Raw genomic sequence first — 20,669 nt, forward strand, 5'->3', positions numbered from 1 at the left:
GATATCAACACAAGATTATAAATATTAAAAGAAAGTTATAGATCAGTCTTACTTATGAACAATAATGCATAAATCCTAAATAAGATATTAGAGGGGGGGAAATCTTAGCAAATATAATCCAGCAGAAAACATTAATATAATTGTTAACTATATCTCAATTAGAAAATTTTGTTTTATAAAAAAAGAAGTAATTGACCACATGGGGTTTATTTCCGGAATACAAGAATGGTTCGGTATTTAAAAAGCTATTGCTGGGGGTGCCTGGGTGGCCCAGTTAGTTAAGCGTCTGACCTCGGCTCGGGTCATGATCTCACGGTGGGTGAGTTCCAGCCCCGTGTCAGGCTCTGTGCTGACAGCTCAGAGCCTGGAGCCTGCTTCAATTCTGTGTCTCCCTCTCTCTGCCCCTCCCCCACTCATACTTTGTTTCTCTCTCTCAAAAATAAACAAACATTAAAAAATAAAATGATGGGCACCTGGGTGGCTCAGTCGGTTGTGCCTCCAACTTCGGCTCAGGTCATGGTTTACGGGTTTGAGACCCACCTCGGGCTCTGTACTGACAGCTTGGAGCCTGGAGCCTGCTTCTGATTCTGTGTCTCCCTCTCTCTCTGCCCCTCCCCTCAAGCTCTGTCTTTCTCTCCTTCAAAAATAAATAAACATCCAAAAAAAATTTTTTTAAGCTATTGCTTTTTAAGAGCAATTGCTGTACCTTGTCTTATTAGTAGATCCAAAGAGAAAAACCATATATATGTTCTGTAGGTGCCAAAAGGGCATTTGACAAAAAAATCAACAACCATTCTTTATTAAGACACTCAAAGAAATAGGTATAGATGGACTCTTCCTTAGTGTGATAAAAATAAATCTACTTCAGTCCAAAAGTTAGCATGATATTTAATGGGAAATACTAGAGGTACTCTCACTAAAATCAAGAACAAGATAAGGAGCTGTTCAAATAGTATTAACTTGGACTGGTGATACCAGTCAACATATTTAGACAATAGGAAGAAATCAGAGATGTAAAAATTAGAAATGAAGCGATAAAAAAAAAGTTTTTTTGCAGATTGCAGAAAACCCACAAGAATCAATTTAAAAACTAACAAAATTCAGTAAATTAGAGTAGAAAATTAATATGCAGAAAGCAATAACCTTCATGTGTACCAAAAACATCCAAATAGAATATAAACTAAAAAGGAAAACCTCATTTATCTAGAAAGAAACTTAAGAAATACACAAAACGTATATGAAGAAAACCTTAAGACCCCCTTTTGTGTAGGGCACAAAAGATGATAATTGGAAAGGTTGTTGGATAGAAAAATTCCAAACAAAAATACCAGCAGGTTTTGTTTCTGTATCTAGATAAGCTAATTCAAAAGTTCACATGGAGAAACAAAGCAAGAACAGCTAGGAGAACTCTGAAAAATAACATTAAGGAGGAACTAGCCTTGTCAGATACTAAGCCTGTTGTAAAAGCTCAATAATTAAAACATCATGGTGGTGGAACATGAATCTAGAGATTAATCTAGAAACATAATAGAAAGCCCAGAAAATAGACACAGATATGTGGGAATTTAGTATATATTACATAAAGGAGGATCTCCAATCAGTGGAGAAACATGAACTGTTCAGTAAATAGAATTGAAATAACTGGGTAGCTGTGTGGAAAAGAAAGTTGAATCCATACTGTATACAGTATACCCAGATCAATTCTGAACAGCTCCAATATTTAACTGTTTAAAAAAAAAAAGTGCCAGAAGAAAACAGACTTAAAATGAGAAGATCTTTATGACCCCCAATCTGTAAGCATTTAAAAAGGATGTATTTTCATACTGGGATTCTCATATTTTTGGCATTATCTACTAATTTTGGTAATTAAGAAAGTGAAATTTTCTTAAAAATGAGAAACAGGTTTTATATCAGTCCCCCTACTTAGAAACCTTTCAAACTTGTTTCTGGTTTCAAAACCAATTTGTCAAAGTCATCAGAACAACTTCTGATGAAGACTGGTGAAGCTTCAGAGACCAAAGTAAGACTACCATGCACTGGAAAAATCAAATACTAAATATTGTATCTGTCTTTATCACTGGGAAAGAATATCCTATTGATATATTTTTTTAATTTTTTAAAATCTTTGAGAGAGAGAGCACGCACAAGCAGGGGAGGGTCAGAGAGAGAGGGAGACACAGACTCCGAAGCAGGCTCCAGGCTCTGATCTGTCAGCACAGAACCTGACGTGGGGCTTGAACTCATGAAAGCGAGTTCATGACCTGAGCCAAAGTCAGACACTTAACCTACTGACCCACCCAGGCACCCCTCCTATTGTTATTTTTAAAGATTCCTTGATACTACTTCATAATATTATGATTTACTTTTTCATTTATCCTTATCAGCAGTAATTTTGAACTACCCTCACATCTTTCATAGTGCAGATGAGGTTCCCAGAGGACACATTGAAAAAGATGGCATGTCTTTATGAAGATTTATTCCTGGTCACAGAGGCAGAATTGTTTAATCTCTACAAAGTGGTTGACTAGAAATCAGAAAACAATTTGCATCTTAACACAGGGTGATGTTTGCATATATGTTTTCTTTTGAAGTGCAAGTATGACTTTTGCTGGATTTGCCTAGAAGAATGGAAAAAACATAGTTCTTCCACAGGAGGTTATTACAGATGTACTCGCTATGAAGTCATTCAACATGTGGAGGAGCAATCCAAGGAAATGACTGTGGAGGTAAACAACTGTTTAAATTGAGGCCTCTGGCTAAGCCACTTAATACCATTGCAAGTATTTTGCATTTCTTCTTTTCCTATCTTTGTTATAATGAGGCCTTTATAGTAGCCTTTAATTTAAACACAATAGGTCTATCAACTTGAGAGCTTTTTTTTTAATATTCCTTTTTTTTTTATATTGGTAGAGATAAGTCTCAGATATCCCTGTCTCTGTAATGACTTAACAGTTTTAGCATAATGTCAACAATACAGTACTATGTTATAGCATATAATAAATCTCTTTGCTTGGCTGCCATAACAAAATACCATAAAGTGAGTGGCTTAAATAACAGAAAGGTATTTCTCACAGTTCTGGAGCCTAGATCAAGATTCCTGCCAATTTGATTTCTGGTAGTTGACTCTCTTCCTGGCTTGCACAGGGCTGGCTCTCTTTCTGCTATGTCCTCACGTGGCACGGAGAGAGAGAAACCTCTGGTGTCTCTTTCTTTTCTTATTAGAGCACTAATTCTACTGGATTAAAGCCCCACCCTAATGATCACCTCATACATAGGCCCTGTCTTCAAATCCAGTCAGTCACATTGGGGGTTAAGGCTTCAACATGAATTTTGGGGGGAGACAATTCAGCCCATAGCAACAAGCAACGTAGTAAAACATTGAAGATCTGATAAATGAAGGTCTCGAGAGGCATCTTTGCCTTACATTCTGGGATCATAGATTCAATGGTTTATCACAGAGAATACAAATGCAAGACTTTGTTCTGGTAGCCTTAAAAATGTACTGTTTTTTTTTTTCTCTCTCAATAAAATAATCAGCAAATCGGTATGCACAATTACCTATTACTAATAAAAATTTTAAGTGACAAAAGTCCCCAATCTTAATAGCTAGTATTTTATTTATAAAAGTCATTTATGGACTTTTGTTTCCTAGGCTGAGAAAAAACACAAACGATTTCAGGAACTTGACAGATTTATGCACTATTATACAAGATTTAAAAACCATGAGCATAGCTATCAGGTATGTCCCAAATCATTTCAAATGCTCTGAATTATACTGTTGTAAACAAATAAAATTATATAAATTATGTATTTCTATTCCTTTAGTTAGAACAACGCCTTCTTAAAACAGCCAAAGAAAAGATGGAGCAATTGAGTAGAGCTCTCAAAGAAAGTAAGTTATAAGTGGTATGTGTGATAATTAATATAAAATAGCCTTTTCCATGCTTAAGTCACTTAATTGGTAGGAGGTTAAGGCCCTTCAAGGAAAACATGATCTCCATTAGCTCATTCTGGTACTGGTTAGAGTTCTCTGAAGCCCAGAGTGCATCTCAGCAGCTGAGTCCCCTGTAATTAGATTTTCTACCCAGACTACCTCATACGCTCCTCTTAATGTAGTCTGTGCTATTAGCAGATAAACATACATCATAGTTTTGCTTCCTCTGCGCCACTGCTAATGTTCTACAATATTAGAAACAGTGGATGGGCCCTAAAAGGGCCTAAAAAGCATCCCTGATATAGTCAAAAGAGCAAGATTCACCTCCCCCCCCCCCCCAACTGTAGTGTGACTGAAGTCCCAAAGTTTCTTGAGAAAATTTAGCAAAGTGCCTAATGGGATGGAAGTCAAGTACAATTTTGGGAGAAATCATCTCACTGATAAATAATGCACATTGGAGTCTAAAAGCAAAGACGTGATAGGGCTGACTTACAGATCCTAAGATGGAAATCCAAAAAAATTCCTAAATTGGATTAAGAATTGTTTGCATCATTAAAATATAATATCTCACAATGACCACACAGAGCATAGGTTCTACCATACTTGTTTTAAAAAGTCACATTTTTTAAATAATCATAACATATATAAAAGGTTTTCAGCCTAAAAATGCAATTGTAATTGTATTTGCTCTAGTTTATAAAAAGCCCCTTTTCATGAGGGTAATTCCCTAATTAAGATAGTAAGCATAAATTAAATAAATTAGAGTAGGAGAAAAAGTATCAATAGCAGCTTTGTCTCCTTGTTAATTACTAGTTTTTAGACTTTGGTAATGATGTAACTATATTGCCATTATCAAACTCTTGAGATATTGTCCACAGTGAAAATTGAAAGGACAAAACCCTCACACATTCTACATTTCTTCAAACAAGGATTTTTGTCTCTTTCAGGCTGTCCCTAATACTTACAACAATGCCTGACACATAGCAAACATTTAGTAAATATCTGTAGGTGTGAATTACTGCTTATATTGAACCTTCCGATGGTTCTAGACAATAAGATACATTAAATGATGTAAGAATTGGAAAGGTTTAAGAAACAAACCTTCACATACTTCTCACACATGTCATAGTGGGGGATGATGTTTGTTTTGTTTTGTTTTTCCTTTTTTACATCTTAGTTCAGATCCCTCTTATAGGGTAGGTATTTTGGAATAGTCTGTATATATCAGTGTGTGTACGTACACATGTAATTTCTTTCCACGGGCATGCAGAATAATCTTATTTTCAAAAGTACTTATGAATCTAGATTCTACTGCTTAGTTTCCCTTTATTTGCAGTTAAAGGAGAAAGCTAGAATGTTATAATGATACTTGGAAAAGGAATAGTCTCAGTATTAAGGCAGTTTCATCTCCTGTTTTCCTCAGTCTTCCTCCCTTTCTTTCTCTCCTTGATATATTTTATTTACTAGCATTAGTTTTCTAGTTGTCCCTCCATAATATCTTTTTCTTACAATGTTTTTTTTGCAGAAGCATAATCATAATTAGGCTATTTTTTTTTTCCTAGCAAACAACTTACCAGGGCATTTAATTCCTTTTTTTTTTTTAAGTTTATTTGTATTAGTAATCTGTACACCTAATGTGGGGTTCAAACTCATGACCCCAAGATCAAGAGTCTTATGCTGTTCGGATTGAGCCAGCCAGACACCACCCACCTTTGTTTTTAACTCTTTTTTAATTTTTTAATGTTTTATTTATTTCTGAGAGAGACAGAGACAGAGTATGAGCGGGAGAGGGGCAAAGAGAGAGGGAGACACAGAACCCAAAACAGGTTCCAGGCTCTGAGTTGTCTACACAGAGCCCAACACAGGGCTCGAACTCGTGAACTGTGAGATCATGACCTGAACAGAAGTCGGACGCTGAACTGACTGAACCACCCAGGTGCCCCTATCTCTTAATCAGCAAAGTTTCAGTAAAGATAACCTGAAAAACATAGTGAAGAGGAGTTGACCTAAAGCTAGATTTGTTTAACCAACAGGGTAAGAACAGAATCCAGACTTGGTGTACACATTCCTTCATGATTGCCATTAGTGCTCCTAGGTAGCTGCAGTGTGTGCTTCATTTATAAATGTATACAAGCCACACATGAATGTTTTGTGTAGGTTTTTAGTCGTCCAAATTATTACTATCATACAGCTACTTCAGTTTCTTCCCAGAGATCCTTTGTTGTGAGTGTTTTTTTAAGAAAACTCAGTCATTTAATAGTATAACAGCATATTTGCAAAACAGTTTTTTTTTCACTGTGCCTGATTTACTTTATAGCTGAAGGAGGCTGTCCAGATACCACTTTCATTGAAGATGCAGTTCATGTGCTCTTAAAAACTCGACGCATTCTCAAGTGTTCTTATCCATATGGATTTTTCTTAGAACCTAAAAGCACAAAGAAAGAAATTTTTGAACTCATGCAAGTAAGATATCTTTTTAAAATTAAATTTAAATGCAGTTATTATAAAAAAAAAGATTTGTCCTTTTTCAACCACGTAACTAAGTTTTATCTTATTTGGGTGTGACCAGTAAACAATTTTGTTTTCATTTTTAGAATGGTTTTTAAATAAAGGAAAAGTTAACCAGTAATAAACTGAAATTTTTTTATATTTAAATTTGCCACTGTAAGATCTGAGTCACTTCTGAGCTATTGACTGAGCAAACATTTCCTACCACATTTATTTGTTTGTTTTACACTGGCTGATGTTGAAATATGGCCTAATTCTGATTATGTAATTAGAAATTTTATCTTCAAAGATGAAACCATATTACATACTAGATGGGAAAGTTGCTGTTTACCAGTTTATATTAAAAGTCCAATTGAAAAAGTTACAGCATTTAAAAACAAAAACACCTAAGCCAAGTGACATCACTGTGGCTAACCAACTTCATTGTACATTCTTTTTTTTTAATCCACCAAACTTTCTTCTCTTGCTACAATTTTCATCTCACCCCTTTGAACTGCTCTCTACTAACGTATATCCTACATTTCTTTTAAAAACTTAATATTAATTTTCTCCATGAAGCCTTTCAGACCTAACCCCAGATCACCGGGGTCTTGCCTTGCCTCAGATTCCTTCAGCATTTACATTTGGTCTACATCTACACTACGCAGTCATGTGTTTGCATGTGTAGTGCCTTGAAATTTACTCGTTTTTTTTCACATAGACAAATGATAAATTTCCTGTAGACAGCTGGTATACTATGTCTTTGTAATCCATACCATTTCTACATTGTTATAAATGTCTATCAAATGAGTGCTATTTTTGTGAAATTTGTAAAAAAGAAGTATGTGTCAAATAGGAAGTTATTTTATAATTTGGATTAATTTCTGACTTCAAAAGAGTTAGATTTAACTGAGAAACCAGATAGACCATGGATTTGCAATTGACTAACGTACTCAGCCTATAATCCTTCTTTTTTCTCTCTTAACCATAGACAGACCTAGAAATGGTCACTGAAGACCTTGCCCAAAAAGTCAATAGGCCTTACCTTCGTACACCCCGCCACAAGATCATCAAGGCAGCATGCCTTGTACAGCAGAAGAGACAAGAATTCCTGGCATCTGTGGCTCGGGGAGTTGCTCCTGCAGACTCACCAGAAGCTCCAAGGCGCAGGTAAAAAAGATGCACACTGTGGAAATTATCCTAGCCCCAGCCACAAATGCCACCAGGTTTATTTTTTATCTAACTAGGGTTTATATTCCTGGAAGTTACTTATACTTAAATATGGATAGCTGATAAAAGCATGTTAACTTCTTTTTGGTGATTTTCACCCACAGAACTATTTCTGTGTTTTTTCATTTTTTGTCATTGTGTAGTTTCTTGGAATAAATTAGGTTAATTTCACACTTCATTGAACTCATAATTCAGAGTATTCTAATGCATCACTTCAAATATGTAATGTATGTAGTGTATGATAGTCATAAACACCTTACAGTGTCAAAGGTGAAAGCCTTGCCAGCTTGTTATATTTATATTTTTATGTAAGAGCTTATAAAGAAATTAGAAATCTCATATTAATAATTTAAGTGATTCATATTCATCCAATAAAGAACAGCTGAGTTTTGGTTGTTTCAGATACTTACACTATTTCTGCCACTATAAATTAAAGCATGTTTTCTTATTCATAACAATTATACTCATTAGAAATTCCTTTGACCCTATTTTTACATAAACACATAAAAATAGAAGCAATCATAAAATACTGTTATGATGATTTTTATTTTTATACTATTTTACACAATTAGAATTTGAAAGAAATAATTGAAAGATCATTTTAATTATATTCAGTAGTTGGTGTACTTTGGTTAAGCAAGTTGCAAGCAGAGGAATTAAAAATAATGTTCAATGGGCAAGGGTCTGATTGTTCATACTTTGTAGTGCTGATAATAAATCAAATGGTATGTCCAATTTCTTTGTAGCTTTGCTGGTGGAACATGGGATTGGGAATATTTAGGATTTGCATCACCTGAGGTAATTGTTTTGCGGGGGTTTTGTTTCGTTTTTTAATTATATTTTTCCTTAGTGATATCTTGCTTGCATTTCCACCCTTATCTATTCTAAATCCTACTGAGATCGTTGGCAATGTTTTCTCTTTCTTATATAATAAAAATGCCTCAGCAGAGCCTGCATTTAGCCATTTGTGGTATTGGATTATCATCGCATTGTTAAATGCATACCCCTTTTTATTATTTGTAATTACTGAACAGTCACAATTAAGGCTAACATATAGCATATATTTTGGAGTGTATTTTCAAATTGGTTAATGAGTATAAATTTTATTGATTAGAAATGCATTTTTTGTCATAATCTTGTTTCAGTCTGAATCTATGAAAAACCTGCACAGTCTATTTTTTTAAGTTACTGCAACAACCTGATTGAATTGATTTATAAATCAGTTTCTAAGGTGGAAACTTGACATTAATAATGTTTATGCAGAAAAAATGCTTTCTTAATTGCTTTCTGCTCTTTAAGATTTTCACCCTCTTGGTTTTTTTTTGTCTTGATTTTTTTTTTTTTTTTTTTTGTTGTTGTTTTTTTTAGTTGTTATTGATAGATTTTAAGATACAAATAGTCTAGGGGGTGCCTGACTGGCTCAGTCACCAAGAACTTTATTAGTTCTTGGTCTCGGGCTCATGAGTTCAAGCCCTGCATTGAGTGTAGATATTGCCTAAAAATAAAATCTTTAAAAGTAAATAAATAAAATGCAGTCTAAAATACTAACACTACAAGTAGCAATTCCCACAAATTAGAGTGAAAATCTTAATCACATTGCTATTTTCTGAGATTTAAATTGCCACTGTTCCTGTTGAGTCTGATTTTAAATGGTTTTAGCAGTTATCTCTACTTCTGTCTCTCCTTCCTTATTCTCTAAAACAGTATGCTATCTGGTGTTTATGTTACAATAACCTTTTAACTTAGTTCTTAGAAGGGAGCAGGACAAACAGTGAAACTTTATAATTTATAGCCCATTTGTTGTCTTCAACTGAAGGAGAATGAAATTATCTAGAAATGACTGTGGATTATTTAAAACAGATACTTTGTCTTTTCAGCTACTGAGGATACTTGCAATCACCTTGTGGCCTGTTGTATTGGTAGATATATCTAAGAAAATACTGACTTGAGAAAACAATTTGTGCTTTGAGCTCTGATATGGAAAATTTTTAATTCACTTAAATTGCATAAAGACTTTAATATATTACTGAAACTGTTATAAAATAAATTATGAACCTTTTTCTATGCTATGCTTATTATTCTATTACAACTTTGAGGATGTTATGGAAAATTTCTACCTAAAAGCATGAAAAACAAGCTTTAGTTATGAAAAAAAGAGTACTAAAGATTTCACTATTTCAAGGTAGAAAACAATTTAGCTTTATTTGAGCAAAAATAAAACCTTTACCAGTGTACTCATAGTCATGTACACATCTCTTGTAGCTTCTATCTCTGACAGTAACTTTAGGAATCCTAAATATTTGTCCTTGAATATTGAGGACCTACTAATGTGACTGACACAGATTCATTTTGTAAAAAACAGGAAAGCTTGCTACCTCACATGTGAATATTTATGAATAAAATTATCGAGCTCTTGTTCTCCAGAGATTGAGAATTATGAAAGTATAAGTAACATTTCCTTCTTAAGTTTATTTTTATGTGTTCATAAGTTTTATAAGAATTTTTTAACTACTTTTATTTTTCTTTAAAGTCTTTGACACATTGAAACACCAAGCTTTTATGTAAACCTTATTGCAAGTCTAAAGAATTACTCTACAGTGTGAAACTCTAAAATTCTGACTATCAAGTAACTGCCAAAATAATATCTTTAAAAATTAACTCTTTGCCTTCATATATACTTTGGAAAAAAAAATTAGTGTTACCAAACTTCAATAGACTTTGAGGTTGAATTTATATTTTTTCAGTCAAGTTAATTCCATCTTTCTCCTTTTTTAATTAAATTGAGTCAGTGACAGTCATAAGTATTTTGTACCACTTTAAAGGCAGTGGAGCCCAGAGGAAAGAGCATAGTGTTAACGTCTGAGGGACACCTGAATTCAAGGTCTAGCTCTGGAACGTATTACACTTTAGGCTCCCCATTCTTCCTTAATTTCTCATCTGTAAAATATGGATGACAGCATCTACCCCATGGAAGTTCTAGAAGGATTAAAGCATCTCTTTAAGTCACTGATAAATTTGGTGCTCAATAAATTAGTGCTCAACAAAAAGCTCCTAGCAGCTTTTTCTCCTATAAATCTTAAAATTTCTCAGTCTTGTCTGTAACCTTAACACTCTTCAACCTTTTGGAGTACCACAACTAAAGCTTTTTCATATGCTTACATAAAAATCTAGCAATTCTTAGAAATTTTCAGATAGGTTTAATTTTATGAGATCAGTTTTTTAAGCCTATTGCATCATGAGAGAATGCTATTGGGTTTACCATCAGAGTAATTATAACAAGTTTCTTTTATGGTTGTTTTTAAAAAAATTTTTTTCATGTTTTATTTATTTTTGAGAGAGAGGGACACACAGAATCTGAAGCAGGCTCCGGGCTCTGAGCTGACAGCACAGAGTCTGACACGGGGCTCCAACCCACAAACTGTGAGATCATGACCTGAGCCGAAGTCGATGCTTAACCGACTGAGCCACCCAGGCACCCCTTTTTGTTTTTAACCCAAATTTTAGTTTTCTTAAATTGGAAATATGTGTATTATGTGGTTAGTAATAGTTTACTATTACTAATAGTAATAGTAATAGTAACCAAACTAATAGTTTACTATTAATTCAGAATAACTTTTTGTACTGTATTCAAGTGTACAAAGGAAGCAAATTGTCCTTAAATATAAACCTTGAACTGAAATAAAATTTTCATGCCATCTTTGGCTAAGAAATGCAGTGTTCCTCAGTGGTCTAGTGAACCATGATGACACATAATAGTTATCCAGTTTGGGATCATGGGCCTCCAGCAAAGGAAGAACTCATACCACAGCTCAGCAGTAAATTTTAAAGAACCTAAATAATCCCTCTGAGAACCTGTAGGATCTTTCTTGGTTTCTAACCTGGTAGGATGCCTCCCATTTCATATTGGACTCCAACTGCTTGTTTACATAAATGGAGTTTAAATAAATTTAACCAGAGTAGTGTGATGTGAAAGTATTATTTATGATGTAAAAACTTGTCTTTGTTTTTATTCTAGTACTTTCACAACATAAACATATTGAATATCCTAGGGTAACCAGGATGATCATAAACCTGAGTATATTTGTGTTTATCACTGAAAGATTCTATAATGATTCTCAAAATCAGCCTATCTGTGCTAGTGTCATGCACACTGACTGGCCTCCCTTCTAATCTCTTCCATCACTAAAACCTGGAAAAGTATGTGTATACCCAGGTAGTAGCAGGTGGTCCCAGGTTCTGCCTCCACCCATACCTTCATCCTTCCCATATGCCCTCTGCCTGTGTTGTAGATAGCCCCACATATTAACTAATATAGGAAGGAAGCCAACATCTTATTTTAAAGCTAATTTCACATTTTTCTTTTAATCATTTAACTTGTATGATATGTTGTAGTCCCAAGGAATACAAAATCTCATAGTCTGATAAGCAATTGGTAGTGTACACTCTTTTTTTTCCCCTTTCTGTTGCATATATCACAGTCACTTTTTAAAAACCAGACCTCCAAGAGCCTAGCTTATATTAATAAAAGCCTAACGTATATTAGCAAAATCGTTATGGTGTTAAACATTATGTAACAAGACCCAGGCATATGAAAAAGGCTCAGTTCTGCCCTGGCATTGGAGCTTGCAAGTATTCCCAATTTATCCAGGCAGTTGTAATGACTATTTAAAGTTTTTCTTTTTCCATTTTACCTTTTCTGTTTCCTTGGCATGGCAAAACCTGAAGTTTCTTTCGTTAATGCCAAGTGACTTTATATGTATATAAAATCACACATTTTTTTTTCCTGGAAAAAAAGTGTGTGTTTTATTTGCATTAAAAAAATTGCATGCTCTTCTGTATTTTATAACCTTTGGTTTATGCAGGAATATGCTGAATTTCAGTATCGGAGGAGGCACAGACAACAACGCCGTCGAGGAGATGTGCACAGTCTGCTCAGTAACCCTCCAGACCCTGATGAGCCAAGTGAAAGCACTTTAGGTAAGCTCTTAAGTTGGCTCAGTTTTAGTCTTTTTAGTTCTCTTGAATTTATTCTTAAAACTGGCAAATTTAAATGTTTGTGAAATAGTTTGTAGTGTAGATATATAGTCAATATGCAGATGCTTTGAATGTCACAGGATACATAAAACCAGAGAGGTTAAGAACATGGGCGGTGGAGTGGCGTCTGGGTGGCTCAGTTGGTTAAGCATCCGACTTTGGCTCAGATCATGATCTTACAACTCGTGGGTTTGTGCACCGCATTGGGCTCTGTACTGACAGCTCAGAGCCTGAAGCCTGTTTCAGAGTCTGTGTCTCCCTCTCTCTTCGCCCCTCTCCCACTTGCACTTGCTCACTCACTGTCTCTTTCAAAAATAAATAAACATTAAAAAAAAAAAAAAAAGAACATGGGCTGTGGAGTCAGCTGGAACCTGCATTCATGACCCCATCTCTATGTATCAGTGTAAGACTTCAGTCAAGTTGACTTAACCTAAGATTTAGTCTCCTCATTCTAAGAAGCAATAAAAACAGTGCCACATTGTGGGCTCATTGTGAGCATTAAATGAGATAATGTGTATAAAACCCTTAATTAAGCACTAGTAACACCTAGAGAGCACTCAATAAATTGTAGCTGTTGACCACTGTTACTGTGTTCATGGAATATTTTCCTCTTAGCTTCACTTCTCCCGTTAACATTCTTTAAAAGAAAATTTCTGAAATAAATCATTTAAAATTTATTTTTTAATGTTTATTTTTGAGAGAGAGAGAGAGAGAGAAGGAGTATGTGAGCAGGTGCAGGGCAGGGAGAGAGAGGGAGACACAGAATCCAAGGCAGGCTCCAGGCTCTGAGCTGTCAGCACAGAGCCCTATGCAGGGCTTGAACTCATAAACTGTGAGATCATGACCTGAACCAAAGTCAGACACTTAACCGACTGAGCCACCCAGGTGCCTCTAGAAATCAATTATTTTGATTATCAACTTTTAAATGTTAAATTCTTAATGGAAAATCTTCAAATTCTTATGTCAGCAGATCATATTTAATAAATCAGGATCAATGAACCTAAAGATTTGTTCTTCAGGCTATTGTAATTCCAAAATTCTTTAGTTTTAAGAACTTTGAAAACTAAAATACCTTTATTTGTTATTGCTTAAGAAAAAAAGAGTGGTGGTAGCACTTGCATTTATGAATAGAACCATATGTAATGCAAACAAAAACGTAAAGAGCAATCGTGTTTGAAGTGGTAATATTAGATATATTTTGATGAGACATGTAGGGAGGGGAATCTCTGAAAGATTAAGTGAACATGTGAACACAGGTTTTCACCAGCACTGAAAGAGAAATTATTGACTGAAATAAAAAGATGTGTCGGGGTGCCAGGATGGCTCAGTCCACTGAGCATCTGACTTTTTTTTTTTTTTTAAAGCTTATTTATATATTTTGAGAGAGACAGCACATGGGCATGCACCTGGTAGGGGCAGGGAGGGGAAGACACAGAATCTGAAGCAGGCTGCACCCTGTCAGCACAGAGCCCACCACCATGGGGCTCAAACCCACAAATTGTGAGATCATGATCTGAGCAGAGATCAAGAGTTGGACATTGAATCTACTGAGCCACCCAGGCGCCCCAAGCTTCCGACTCTTGATTTTGGCTCATGATCCCATGGTTGTGGGATTGAGCCCCACATTGGGCTCTGCGCTGAGTGTGGAGTCTGCTTAAGATTCTCCCTCTCTGTCCCTCTGCCCCTCTCCCCTGCTTGCTAACATAAAAATTAAAAAAATAAGTGCAAAAAACATGTGTGAAGTCTTGTATGACTGGATTGTCTCTGGTTCCACTTGCTTTGAAACAGACATCCCAGATGGTGGCAGTGGCCGCAGGCCGGGTGCCTCTGTGGTAAGTTCCGCATCTATGAGCGTGCTGCACAGCTCTTCCCTGCGTGACTACACCCCTGCCAGTCGCTCTGAAAACCAGGACTCTCTTCAGGTAGCCTTTGTGGGCAGCCTCATTGTTCCTGTTTTTGCTCTTTCTCTGTTTAGCCTGACTTCCTATTTTTACTTTATTGCTCTTTTTCTTCCTTTCATTAAAAATCTTTGTTTCAGAGATGTACTACAGGAAAAGATTCCTAAATGTCAGTTATCTTAAGGAATTTTTTTTCTCTTTAGCATGGACAAGGAAAAAATTAAGATTTGAGTAGATAAAGCAATAATTCTGTATAAATAGAGGTAGTATTATTTATCTGGTGAAAGAATAGTTGGTAAACTTCATTAGGTTAAATAATTTTTCCTTTTAAATTTTAAAGTGATTTAACTTTCTGTTGCCTCAGGCTCTGAGTTCCTTGGATGAAGATGATCCCAATATACTTCTTGCAATACAATTGTCATTGCAAGAATCCGGGCTGGCCATTGATGAGGAAAATAGAGACTTCCTCAATAATGAAGCATCCTTAGGAGCGATAGGCACCTCTTTACCTTCCAGACTAGACTCAGTCCCCAGGAACACAGATAGCCCTCGGGCTGCACTGAGCAGCTCTGAGCTGTTGGAACTTGGTGACAGCCTCATGAGATTAGGAGCAGAGAGTGACCCATTTTCAACTGACACTCTGAGTTCACACCCTCTCAGTGAGGCGAGAAGTGAATTCTATCCCTCATCCAGTGACCCTGACTCAGCTGGCCAGGATGCCAACATCAATGACAATCTTCTTGGCAACATCATGGCTTGGTTTCATGACATGAATCCTCAGAGTATCGCCCTGATTCCTCCAGCAGTTACAGAAATCAGTGCAGATCCCCAGCTCCCCTGTGTCAAAGATGAATCAGAAGGTAAGAGGGATGTGGAGCTGGTGCCACCAGAAGATTCAGTGTTTGAAGATGCCGTGGTCAGTGAAGGTAGAGGAACCCAAATAGAAGAAGAAAATCCTTTGGAAGAAAATACTCTGGCTGGGGAAGCAGCATCTCAAGCTGGCATTAGTAGTAATGAGGCAGCCAACAATGGGGATGGTTCAGATGCTTCAAGCCAAACACCTCAGACCTCAAGTGACTGGCTTGAACAAGTACATTTAGTGTGAACTGCACACCTCTGGGCTCTAAACGAATCACAGGTACAGATGGTATTCTAGTGGAGTATGCTTTGTAGAGACTTGATCCACTTAATTCCAACTCAATTATAAACCACTGACATTAGTATTGAATACGAAGGAGTTCCCTTGAATGGTAGCTTCATTTCTGATTATTACCTTAGAGGGAATTTCTTTTGTATTTAATTGGATAGCTTTTCCCCTTTGTGCTGACAAAAAAGAAGAGTAAGAGAAACACAAATGGAATAAATAGGCTAGATTCCACATTGTGAGAAAATGCAGTCCTCTGTTTAAAGTCAGCGATACTTAAAATGAATGTTTAAATTAAAGGCTTACTCCCTAATCCTTGGGTGGTTTTTTCCTGTTTTAAAGAAAAAAGTTTTCTTCATTTTAGAAGTTATTTTGGACAGATCTAATAACATGTTGTTCCTCAATCTCTTTGTGCTCTTCTATAACTTTATTCCTTTTTGTCTGAGCGGTGTGAATTGAGGTATCCAAGGCATCTCTTTAGTGCTACGTCTACCACAGTGTAGTTTTAATATTCACATGAATCAAAGATTTCTTTTCATGTCTATTTCCAGTCCACTTGTGCCAAACTGACTCGTGCACTAACAAGGCGTTTAGGTGTGCAGTGTCCTAGAGGGCTCCAGAGTAGTCTCAGCCTTCTCGGGAGTTAAAGGTGCCACTTGGTACCAGAATATAATGGGCTTTTGTTGCCATGGAGACTGCATTTAAATAAATGTAGCCTGTAGCTTAAGTTAACTAAACCTAATGCTGCTGTTAAAAACAGTTTATTTTAATATTAAAATACAGTTGATTAGCAACAGCGGTGCTGTATTTTAAGAGACACTTTATTGGAAGTGCAATCATAGTTCTTTGTTTTCACACTTTTACAGTGCATTCTAATTACTAATGGGTGCAATTACTTTTAATGGTGTTTTATAAAATAGAAAAAAAGTGGAGTTTTCATGAGTTATAGTAAATCCCACAATTATTAAAAAATTTCAATAAAACATCCTGCGCAACATGTTACCGTGCCTTTGCCTAACTAAATGGATAGTTGCCAGTTAAATAAGTGAGTAATTGAAATTTCAGTGTCTCTTCTGAAGTAACTATGCTATGAATTGCAAAGACCTCCATAAAACCACCCATGGCCTTGCCTTTACAGTAAATATAACTACTAAATGTTCAATCGGTTTGTTTGCCTAAATAGCAAATGCTGACATGTGTTTGTTCTATTGCACAATACTCATTTGCTGTGTGATTACTGTTTAGTGTTGAAAAAAAATCAACTTCCTAGTTATCAGTGTCTTACTGTGAAGAAAATACTGGTCTTAGTTGTAATTAAGATACAGTGATACAGTGTGTAATTAAAACTAGAGTAAACTGTTGGAATGGCTGTTTTACTTACATATTATCAAAACTAGCGTAACATAAACAAAATAGATATGCAACACTCCATTTAATGTTTTGCCAGATTCTTACCAGAAATCTACAGATACCAAAATTTCAGTACTGAGTTTGTACAGGCAAGTCCTGGGCTGGGTAAAAGGTTACATTAGTATGGATATCCATGTGAGTTGTGATTACGGTTTTTATTTTTTTTTTTCCTCCAAAACCTGTTTCTGAAACTCTTGTACTTGGAATTCATATGGCTAGGACACTCTATTAGAGTACTTAATATTCCCCGGGTTCCCTTAGAATAAACTGTGTGTGAATCGCTCCTAGGCCATGGATATCAAAGGTCCACATTAGCTTTTATTTCCCCGGTCTTCAGAAACAGTGATATCAATCCCCAGTAAATTAGTTGGGGAAAATATTGACTTTGTCTACAGTGTATTACTGTATATTCAACTGAAACAGTCCATTAAAGGATTTTTTTACAAATTTATTTTGGATTAAAAATATCAACACCAATCAGTTTTTAGACCGAGTTGTAACTTTTCAATAGAAAGTCTTTGTATCACATTGAGGCATCTTGCAAAGCTGCAATAAGGTGAGAAAGAGTGCTCTGTGTGAAGACAGTGTATGTGATGGGTTCTGGTTCCTTGCGCCTTGTGCAGTACCCTTTGTTTCTGTGCTATCTCCTGAGCATGAAAAATGATCATTATTCAATTTGTATTTCCTTGGTACATATTTTAAAAACAACACAGTCATTGACTTTACAGTTCAGAAATAAAGTTTGGCAAAGCCTATTTTGTAAACAAGTTAATTTTATAATGTAAAAAAAAATTACTCTAACCTTGACTTGTTATTTGCACTTTCATAGTCTATACTTGATACATTCCCACTTTATATACAGTAGGATTCTACAAACGTGTAGATGTTTGGCCAAATGAATGCTGTTAATATGTAAAATTCTTTGATTAAACATTTATTACTTAAACTACTTCACTTTTGTCTCATTACATTATAGACTTTGTTTTAACCAAGTCAGGAAGCTGATTTTCTTCAAATTAAATTCTCTCCAAAAAAATGGGATTAATTTGGTTCTTACATGTAACTAATTAGTGCATAATATTTTTTACACTAGCCCACTTACTATTTTATACCCCAAAGATAAACTCTGAAACACTGCATGACAATGTGTTAAAACATTGTGACTTCAGTGCTTTTATTTTCATCACTTTCAGGAGAAAAGTGTTAGGATTTTTCCTTGAAATCTCTAATAGAAACACACAGGAAAAGATAGAATTTTAAGGTGTTTTGTGAAACTGCTTAGGACAGGAAAAAAGAGTTTATGCCAAATGAATAGAAACACCATCATTGTATTATTCTATCTCCTCTAAGTTACCAAAACAGCCTTTGCATCTGAACTTCAGGCTTTGTGGGGTCTGCCAGGGATAACTACGTAGTCATGTATTTATGTTTTTCATCGTGTGACTCTGAAGCTTAATCACTAATGTCCATCTACTGAATGATTCTTCAGATGTTGTTTATTGCAGCCACCGATCTCATTTTTGTTCTCCTTTTAGTTCTCAAATGTTGTTGCTTATTACCTGTCATGAATTAAAAGCTGAGACTTAACTGAAGTTCGCTTTGTAATTTTAAAACAGTTACAGTTAGTATATCTCTGAAGAGTAAAATCTTGGAATCTAAATAACAAATTTTGGGAGTCTTTTTAAGGCTGAAATAAAAACTCTAAGAAAAAAAATTGTCACATGCTCTACACTTGGGCTGAGTTATATTATGTCAGCCTTGGACCATCAGCATAATTATTGGGTCTTCTCCTTAGCAACGGTATATTACTGCCTTGTCAGTCATCACCCTCTCACCAGAATAGATTTCTTTCTAGAAAAATGCAAGTGGCCGTTTCCAGACTATTATGTGACTGTCCTTATTTTAGAAACTGGCAGTAGTCCTAATTCTTAAAGAGAGATGGACCAGAAAAGTTTTCTTTAGCTCTCTGTCCCACTTAGGACTGACAGGTGGCTGACATACTGAGTGGTGGGCACACTTTTAAAGGACTTATCCTTCTTCAGTTTTTGAAACTATAATTTGAAAACATTCTTGATTAGGCTACACATCATTTTGTAGCCAGCTATTGCCCAAGGGCCTAGCCTGCACAGGGCGTCCACTTACAGAGAGGATGAAAGAGAAATACATGAAAGAACAAACAAAACACAATATTGGAAAAGCTGTCAGACAAGACTGTCCAGTTCTGTTGCACCTCTTCTGCACCTACACATTTGCTGGGTGGGCCAAGACCACAGGGCTGACAACAGTTTTGCCTGGGTATTTCTCAGGATGTATGTAGTTAGTAACCTTGAGGACAGGGAGCAGGCCTGCTGTAAAAGTGGATTCCTCACCCTGTGTTTCTCAGTTGCATGCTTGACATCTCTCCGGGCCCAGTGCATTGCCCGTGTGGATCTAGGGACAATGGGAACTGCAACAAACATGCTAATGTTCATTCCGCAGGCTGTGTTAAGAATGCTAAATAAAATCCTTGACCTCTGACCCAGGAGTCTTGTGTCTTCTGTCAGCACCCATGATACTGTGACAGGTCAACTTACTGGTTCTTACTGATAGGGTAAAATCAAATCCCAGACCTGGCAATTTTGGCTATGGGGATGGAATGCTGACAGAAACATGATTTTTCTGGAAGAGGAACCATGGGCCAGATTTGGGAATCTAAGACTCACCAGAATCTACCTGGTAGTGAATGCTCTCACCCAGGTGACAGGTGGGGGGTGAGGGAGAAAGGCTTCCCTCTGTCCTACTTACTACTGAACAGAAGTTAACCTAATGTTTAAAGGCTTAACCATAAAAGCTAGGATTAAACAAGCTGCCCAAATGGTACCTTGATGGCTGGTGATTCCTGCAGGCAGGCAGAGGAATATTTTCATGACAAGCAATCAGCAATTCCTGTGACCCTATCTGAAAGGTTATATTGCTGTAGTTCCTGAGTCAAGGAGCCCCCAAACATAAAATAAATGCTGTCAGCAATAAGAAACTTGCTTTTTGATTGAGAGCTTTAGGTAGACCAAAAACTTTAAAGGTTCGTTTGGTTGGGCTGCAAGCAGTCGTGACACTGTTCAACTGCAAAAGTGTATGCAAAGCCTTGCCTGAGAGCGTAGAGCAGGCGGCCCTCACAATGTGGGTAAAACACATTGTGGCACGTGGAGAAGAAAGGAGCCTCTGGGCCCTGGTTCTCTCTGGATGCTGACAGGCATCACCACTGCCATGGGAGAGCTAGTTGAAGCACTGACCCTGGAGTGAGGGGCTAAAGGAGAAAAAAGCCAACAGTTCAGTTTCTTCCCCAGAGGTTAGCCTCTCCCACCTCCTCAGGTTTCCCATTCTCTTGGTAGGGGGATAGCAGGATCCTGCACCCATATGCCACCTGCTATAGCTCCCAACTCACACATATTTTACACTGTTTGCACAAGCTCCACAGCAGAGAAGGGAGGCCTTCCCTTATGAGTGGGGCCTTATGGGTGATTCAGTGTAATGCTGCAGGTTCCAAATCCAAATG

General features: G+C 36.4%; 2 protein-coding genes across 5 annotated transcripts in view; one reads left to right on the forward strand and one right to left on the reverse strand.

Moving 5' to 3' along the window:
- ANKIB1 (ankyrin repeat and IBR domain containing 1) overlaps positions 1 to 18,086 on the forward strand; it is a 146,524-nt gene extending 128,438 nt beyond the window's left edge. For 2 of the 4 annotated variants that reach the window (XM_011280381.4, XM_045052363.1), the window contains 9 exons: positions 2,592 to 2,726; positions 3,653 to 3,739; positions 3,826 to 3,892; positions 6,252 to 6,397; positions 7,413 to 7,591; positions 8,398 to 8,449; positions 12,514 to 12,628; positions 14,474 to 14,607; positions 14,948 to 18,086. In XM_011280381.4, the coding sequence (XP_011278683.1) occupies positions 2,592 to 2,726; positions 3,653 to 3,739; positions 3,826 to 3,892; positions 6,252 to 6,397; positions 7,413 to 7,591; positions 8,398 to 8,449; positions 12,514 to 12,628; positions 14,474 to 14,607; positions 14,948 to 15,688 (1,656 nt within the window). In that variant the 3' untranslated portion in view covers positions 15,689 to 18,086. The remainder of the gene's footprint in view (positions 1 to 2,591; positions 2,727 to 3,652; positions 3,740 to 3,825; positions 3,893 to 6,251; positions 6,398 to 7,412; positions 7,592 to 8,397; positions 8,450 to 12,513; positions 12,629 to 14,473; positions 14,608 to 14,947) is intronic. The other 2 variants (XR_006594196.1, XM_011280382.4) reach the window with 2 other exon arrangements.
- LOC102900187 (protein lifeguard 1) overlaps positions 6,078 to 20,669 on the reverse strand; it is a 68,386-nt gene continuing 53,794 nt past the window's right edge. Inside the window, exon 11 of the mRNA XM_045052367.1 lies at positions 6,078 to 6,359. Within this exon, the coding sequence (XP_044908302.1) occupies positions 6,324 to 6,359 (36 nt within the window). The 3' untranslated portion in view covers positions 6,078 to 6,323. The remainder of the gene's footprint in view (positions 6,360 to 20,669) is intronic.

This window comes from Felis catus, chromosome A2, assembly GCF_018350175.1.
Source record: "Felis catus isolate Fca126 chromosome A2, F.catus_Fca126_mat1.0, whole genome shotgun sequence".
Taxonomy (NCBI): Eukaryota; Metazoa; Chordata; class Mammalia; order Carnivora; family Felidae; genus Felis; species Felis catus.